This window comes from Zea mays, chromosome 6, assembly GCF_902167145.1.
Source record: "Zea mays cultivar B73 chromosome 6, Zm-B73-REFERENCE-NAM-5.0, whole genome shotgun sequence".
Lineage (NCBI taxonomy): Eukaryota > Viridiplantae > Streptophyta > Magnoliopsida > Poales > Poaceae > Zea > Zea mays.
The window spans coordinates 143,689,527-143,697,104 of NC_050101.1; the positions used below are offsets into that span (position 1 = coordinate 143,689,527).

At 49.9% G+C, this 7,578-nt stretch overlaps 1 protein-coding gene across 1 annotated transcript; it reads right to left on the reverse strand.

The window, feature by feature from the left end:
• Positions 1–4,823: 4,823 nt before the first annotated feature.
• On the reverse strand, positions 4,824–6,953 carry LOC103630144 (ATP-dependent 6-phosphofructokinase 6). Its single transcript, XM_008651228.2, has 4 exons — positions 6,668–6,953; positions 6,506–6,552; positions 5,278–6,400; positions 4,824–5,172 (listed from the first exon to the last, which is right to left on the reverse strand). The coding sequence occupies exons 1-4, from the start codon at positions 6,845–6,847 to the stop codon at positions 4,942–4,944; spliced, it is 1,581 nt and encodes a 526-aa protein (XP_008649450.1). The 5' UTR covers positions 6,848–6,953; the 3' UTR covers positions 4,824–4,941.
• Between the last annotated feature and the right edge of the window lie 625 nt (positions 6,954–7,578).

A 7,578-nucleotide genomic window follows, 5' to 3' on the forward strand; every position in this document is an offset into this window, starting at 1 on the left:
CAACGATTGGCTGACGTGGTACGCACCGGACAGTGAACAGTACTATGTCTGGTGAACCACCAGACTATCCGGTGTGCCCATCGACAGCAAAGTCAGCCAACAGCTAGGAAGTGGTGGAAGGCTATAAATACCCCCAACCACCTCCATTCAAGTCATCCAAGCTTTCCAACCTTCACATTCAATACTAGAGCAAAGGCATACACTCCAAGACACAATCAAAGGATCAAATCCTCTCCAAGCTCCAAAATCAAATCAAGTGCTTAGTGACTTGAGAGAGGGTGTTTTGTGTTTCTTTTGTTGCTCTTGTTGCTTGGTTTGCTTTCTTCTTCTCACTCTAATCTTTCTAAGTCTTTGTAAAGCTAGCAAGAGACACCTAATTGTGTGGTGATCCTTGCGGGGTCTTAGTGACCCGTGTGATTAAGAAGAAGCACTCGATCGGTCTAAGTGACCGATTGAGAGAGGGAAGGCTTGGAATAGACCTGGCCTTTGTGGCCTCCTCCACGGGGAGTAGGTTCTTTGGATCCGAACCTAGGGAAACAAATCATCGTGTTCATTTGTGTGGATCTTCATCACTCGATTTGTTTCTCCTCTCTCCTCTCTCTCTCTAAAGTTCCCTTGCTCATATTGTTTTGAGTTTGCTCCCAAAGTTATCTGCATTGATTGGGCAACTCATAGCAAGTTGAACTATCTTCCGCACTCCGAATTCAAGATTATTTATTTCTAACCCTAACCCCTGGTGAAGTGCGTGTTCAAAGTTTGTAATTTTCAGGTTTCGCCTATTCACCGCCCTCTAGGCATCTTTCACAAGGCAGGGGGATGCACCAGACCGCAAGCACCTAGTTGTTAGGTGCGGTCCAGGTGGTGGTCGGGGCTTCCTGTCACTATTGGAAGCCCTGGGCTCTCAATATCCCCTCCATTTATATAGTGTATATATTATGAGCCCTAGGCTTCCAATAGCTAGGGGAAGCCCTGGCCTAATGCTGCAATCCGGTTCAGCCGCATCAGGTCCTGAGTGTCTATAAAAAGAGTGCCAAGCTGTAAGAGTTAAGTTTTTGACGCCCCCACCACCTAGCTAGGCTCGCGTGGCGGCGGTTCCACGAGAGCCTGAGGCGGTAGTGGCCTCTGGTTGCGCAAAGACGACAGATCCCAAATTCGGAGGCGCGGTGGTGGCGACTCCCTGATCTGAAGGCGCAACAGCGGCAAATCTCTGATCTGGAGGCGTGACGACAGTGGCTCCCTGATCTGGCGGTATGGTGGTGACAGCTCCCCGATGGTGCGACGGCTGCGATTCCTCGATCCGAAGGCGCAACGACGGTGGCTCCTTGGTCCGGTTGCACGGTAGCAACAATTCCTCGATCCAGAGGCACGACGACAGCGGTTCCCTAATCTGGAGGCACAGTGTCGATGGCTTCCCATAGGCACGATGCGGCGGGTTTACCATCCACACCGCATGCCCTGTGACATCCTTCGATTCGGCGCGCTTCGGGCATCCTCCGGCGGGCGATGGCGAATCCTAGAGGCGAGGTTGTGGTTCCGTGACTGGTGGCTCTGTTTTTATGCTATTTTGAATACATATTATATGCCAACGTCGGTAGGTGTTTACGACATATATTTCAGTTTATGGTTCCTCTTCCATATATTGTCTATTTATGATATTTCTATTCACATTTTACGCAAAGGTTTATTGATTTTATGCATTATCTCATTCCCTAACCCGGTGTGTATATTGGTTTTATATCATTTACACCATAGGTATAATATATTTACGACACACTCATTTACACAACGAAACAAAAAATCACAAAAAGGTAACCACTCCCGAAAATAAGGGCATTTGCCATGATTCGTAAAATCTCGCGCATACAATCCCTTGATTTTATGGTGTCCATTACTGCCTTAAAAATTATACTCCCTAACCAATCCATCTCATTAAATCTCCTAATCAACTCCTCTATGCAAATCCCTTGATTTATGGTGGACGCATGGGCATGGGGCTGTTAATTTGAACCGCATGACATATTTTTACGCACTGTACTGCAGTGCGTAAATAACTTCATCATGTAGCATAATTAGTATAAGTATATATTATAAACTAGTTCTAACGAGCCTAGCTGTTTGACTGTTAAAGATATATTATATTTATGAGGAAATAAAGCATTTAAATAAGATTTTTTGATTTTCGATACCTTAAGGGCCTGCTCCCTATTGAGACCGCATCTGGCGACCAGGTAGTCAGCGACCGTGAAAGGGTTGCTAGTTGCGACAGCGGAACCAGAGTGGAGGTGATGTAGGAGGACGAGCGCGGGGGAGGGAGGTGTGGGGGTGGCAACGGTGGGCGAGGGGGGAGGGAGGTGTTGGGGTGGCAGCGATGAGCAAAGGGGGCGGTGCTGCGTCGTGGGGGTGGGGTAGGCGCAGGCTAGGCAGCGGATGTTGCGCGCGAGGGTAGGGAGCGGGGGCACGAGGGCGTGGTCAACACTATTGACTTAATAGGTAGTGAAGATATATTTAGGGGGAGTACATATATACTGCACTTTTTCCTACACACTTTATGAGTACCAACCATTACTTGTTGAATTTGCTGCTCAGACCAAAGACAACAACAAGAGGAAGAGTACTACGAGAAATTCGAGGAATTGTAGGCTTTCGTCTTCCAAGTCAACCAGCCCGTGGAGAGTTGTCATCGTCGTTTAGTTTATTTTGTAGAGACATTTTATTTATTTATATAATAAAGTTTGTGACACTGGTTTCTATAAACTGAGTCATCGTATATGTGAAATTTGATCATGACATACATATGAGATACAAATCCGGGCGTGACAGCAAAACACTTTTGATGAAAAAAATGGTAGGGTTTTGGAGTGAAGTAGATGCTCATGAAAAGAACTAGGGTTTTGTAAATGGAGGGCAGCAAGGAAGCAAGTGCATGGGCAAGCTTGAGGAGTGGGCGAGGAGAACGATTCCAAATTATAATTAGCAAATTTGATAAAAAGTATAGAGAGAATAACAAAAAATATGAGTGCGCCACAGTTCAGGGGGCGCGTGGGCCATAAATGCGCCAAAGTCCGAGGGGTTCGTAGGCTATGAGTGTGCTGCAACGCGAGGGGCTCGTAGGTCATGAGCGGTAGGCGGAGCGGCGACTCTGCCATGGCTCAGCGCCAGGCGCAGTTAATGTGGTCGGTCACTTATGACGGGTCGATCTCGGGTCGGGCGAGGGATCCACTAGAATGGTTTCTCTTTGGCTCGCCCGACCTCCCTGTTTAGTTTCGCCACGCCAGACCCCGGGCTTGGTGCCGCGGGGCTCGTCCGGGGCGGGTGCTTCTTAGGTAGACATTACCTTTCTCCTCCAACTGACCGACGGGCCACAATTGCAAGAGGCTTTTTCCTAGCGCGTTCACTGACTGATGGCTCTCAGGGACCAAGGATCTTATCCCTGACAATTACGAAACCAAAATTGTGTCTGGGCACATCATAATAGTCATAAATACCACACTCTATCGTCCATCCCATGGCTGTCCAAAAAAGAGACAATTCTGGACCGCCACACATCACATGAGGAGGTATGTGATATGTGATGGTCCAAAACGGGTGATACATAGGTTTCGAAACCATAATCGTGTAATACAAGATTAAAGTAAGGAGATAAAGTAAAAAAATAAATTTTCATATATATTGTTGCAACAATAAAATTATATCATCATAATAATTAATAACATCAAATTCATTAATTAAAATTCACAGCATATCAAGTTAGAAACAACTAGTGTCATGCATAAAGTCATATTAATTCGAATCACACTATCAATTCACAATACTAAACTATCTCTATTCACACTACATTTAACTCCCATTGGCCATAAAAAACAAACGAGAACAATCTACATCCTCCATTTTACTAACCATAATCATACTCCAAATCATGTTTATTTGCATAGGTGAGGGAGGGAGCACCTGGTCGTGGAAGGTGTCGGTCGATGTCGGAGCAGGGGAGACGTGGGGGGTGATAGGGTTGTGCCAGGGGAGTGTGTTGCGCTGGTGGTCGGGTTGTGCTGAGGGCCGATGGTGGCCGGAGCGAGGCGGCAAAGTGGTGGAGACTAGGCGCTGTGGCAGGGACACGTCGCGACGTAGATGCGGTGGCGGCGTCGATGTGGCACGACGATGGGGAAGGGGAGTGGCGACAGGGAAGGTTAGTGGCATGGCGACAGTGGAAGGTGAATGGAGCAACACGTCAGTAGCGGGGAAGAGGAGCGGCGACGAAAGGCGTGGTGGCGGCAGTGAGAGAAAGAGAGCGAGCAAAGGTATATACGCGTGTGTGCGGGAGAAGAATCGAATGACCTAGTGTTCTCATAAATGAGTAACTCCCGTTGCCTAAATTATCAATCGACGAGAATTAATTAATTCATGTCGGTCTGCAGCCTAGTCAACGGGAATTACTATAACTTCCGTGAGCTAAAAAAATAACTGATGTGGTTAAACTAACTCCTATCGTCTTGTGCAAAGTCGATGTGCATTTCCCTGATTCCTATTGTGATAAAATAGATACACTATAAAATGTATAGTTAATAAATATTATAATAGTACAAATCTATTGAACTCAAAATATTTTGAATCTATTAAAAAGTTAACGTGATTTATAATTTAGGTTGTACCGCTGCTGATAACGACGGAAGGCTGCTCAACAGAAATAAGTAATTCTTCTCTTTCAATACTTGTTACCATGTCCAGCAGTTTATATATATATGGTTACATAAAATGCTATTTTACACGGTTTTATATAATATAGAGTAGAGTTTAAATATAAGTATAAGGATAGATAGGCTGTTGGTGGTAACCTTACGTGAACTAAAGAATGAACATAAAGAAGCTACAAAGAAAAAACCTACATCACTACCACGTTTGGACCATTGGTTTTGCATAAGACGTGAATCAACTGACACTGCGCCTTCAGGCTTTGTGACCATTGCAGAGGTGGCCATTGCCGTTGCACATGGATGGGTTTGCGAACAAGGCGTTCTCGCCCTCAACCAGTGGCATGTGCGGCTCCTCCTCGTCCATCATCAACGCCCGCTCGACGTCGTCCTCGTGTGTCAGGAAGCACGGCTGGTTCGTCGAGCACAACACCAGCGCCCACATCTGGTCCGTGATGACGACCTTGTTCTGTTTCTCGGTGATCCTCTGCAAGATTCAATCCAATGGCCGGACAGACAACGTCAGTTCGATCAGTGCATGTAGATTAGAAACTTTCTTTGGATTGGATTGGATGGGGGACGAGGGTCTTACGTAGAAAGGGATGTAGGCCTGCCTGCCGTTCACCGGCCCGACGGTGAAGCCGGTGTACCCGGCCATGGCGCCGTGCAGGGCGCTGTGCGCCAGCAGCGTGCAGTAGACGTTGTCGGAAGCGTTGGACGGCACGGCGCGGATCATGTACGCCGGGTCGATGTACTTGAGGGTGATGGGGAAGCTGGGCTTCTTCTTGAAATGGTCCTTGATCTTTTGAGAGAGCCAGAGCCCGACGTCGAGCAGCGCCTTGTTGCCGGAGGCGTCGTGGGTGTCAGCGAAGCGCGTGCTTTCGGCGACGAGGTCCTGGCCAGCGCCCTCGGCCACGACGATGACCATGTGGCCGTTGTCGCGGAGGCGCTTCTCCGCGAACTCGAGCAGGCCGCCCTTGCCGTCGAGGTAGAACGGCGACTCCGGGATGAGGCAGCAGTCCACGTCGCGGCTGGCGAGCGTGGCGTGCATGGCGATGAAGCCGCTGTTCCGGCCCATGAGCTTGACGACCCCGATGCCGTTCTCGGCGCTCTCGGCCTCGACGTGCGCGGCGTCGATGGCGCGCCGCGCCTCCTCCACGGCGCTGTCGAAGCCGAACGACCTGTCGATTACGGCGATGTCATTGTCGATGGTCTTGGGCACGCCGACCACGGCGCACTTGAGCCCGCGGCGCTGCACCTCCTCGTGGACGGACGCGGCGCCCTTCTGTGTGCCGTCGCCGCCGATGATGTACACCTGGTTGATCCCGCGATCCTGGATGCTGTTCACGATCTTGGCCGTGTCGTGGCCGCCGCGGGAGGTACCCAGCACCGTGCCGCCGCGTTTGTGGATGTCGTTCACGGAGCGCGGCGTCAGCTCCACCGTGTTGCGCGCGTAGAACCCCTTGTAGCCGCCCTCGATGCCGTAGATGCTCGTCACGCCGTACATGTCATGGAGGCCGCACACGAGCTCGCGGACGACGGTGTTGAGGCCCGGGCACAGACCGCCGCAGGTGACGATCGCCGCCCTCACCTCGTCCGGCTCGAAGTAGACGCGCTTCCGCGGGCCGGCGCGCCGGAAGTGCGTCCCGCGCGCGCTGCTCCTGTGCACCACGATCTTCTTCGCCACCGTGTCATCCGGGCCCACGAAGTACTGCCTGCGCGGTCAGAGCAAAGCGATTGAGCAAACCGGATTTATTTATTCATTTATTTCAACAAGAACAATCGAAGACGATGATCATGTCTAGATTCGGATCGCTTACTTGACGACAGAGTACGCAGGGTGATCTTGCAGGGGATTCCGGTAGCTCTGCACATGAACAAGAATCAAGATCATGAGCAAACGCAATCCATAAGATTAATCTATGCAATATTTTCTCTCTGATGTCATAAAAGAGGATTAGATGAATTCACTTTGTACTCACCTTGAGCTCTGGAAGGTAGTCGGTGAGGTGCGGGACGTCCTCAAGGACGTACCCGCCACGGCCGCTGGCGAGCTTCTTCTTGGCCGGCTTCCTCGCCGGCGACGATTTCATAAACTTGTGCTGCGGTGGGTGGGTGATGGACACCGGAGCCGGCGTGACGACGACGGTGGCGGTCTCCATCTGTCGCAGGCAGCACAGTATTGAAGCAGGCAAGCACGGTAGACTGACGATCGGAGGCGCTATGCTATCCGACGCGCGAATTCGCGGGAACTGATCGGGAGAACGACGAGTGCTGCTAATTCTTGTCGTCGTGATGAGAAGGCAGGAAATCGTGTGCTTATATAGGCCGGGCGTGGGCCCAACGAAATGCGGTTGTGGCGAGCGCGTGCCTAACAAAGCATCGGACTCGGACTTTCGGAGAGCTCGTGGAGGCGTGGGTTCAGCCCTCGGGCCTCGGGTGCCCAGCTCACGTTGTTTGTTCTTTCTTTACTTTTTTCAAAAAAAGAAAAAACTGGACGCTTCAAACTTTTGTAGGAAACGGTAACCTATACCAGGGTGAATTAGAACTTCTAAAAATTATCTCTCTAAACTAACCCACAAATAAATCTCTAAAACAAAATCTATATAAATAAATATTTTAGAATGTACAAACTATAGGTTTGACTAAGTATATATAGGCCCCAACACAATTATAGTTATTAGAGAAAAGCTGCTGCTTTCTATGATACACCGGATAGTTTGGTGGTAGGCACCGGATAGTCCGATACTGTCGGTGTTTCGAAACCCGGGGGTCCCTGGACCGACGAGTGAATTGTCGCCGCGTGCCCCAGCCCAGATGGGTCGACGCGAGGCGGAACGCGAAGGGGGAAGAAAGCAGCCGGAGGGAGACAGGCGTGGGAGAGTGGAACCCG

Excerpts from the sequence above, each read along its gene's own strand:
- LOC103630144 (XM_008651228.2), bottom strand. The coding sequence starts at position 6,847 with ATGGAGACCGCCACCGTCGTCGTCACGCCGGCTCCGGTGTCCATCACC. Across the intron at positions 6,553-6,667 it reads ACTACCTTCCAGAGCTCAAG|AGCTACCGGAATCCCCTGCA; the intron begins GTGAGTACAAAG and ends GTTCATGTGCAG. Across the intron at positions 5,173-5,277 it reads AGGCCTACATCCCTTTCTAC|AGGATCACCGAGAAACAGAA; the intron begins GTAAGACCCTCG and ends TGAATCTTGCAG.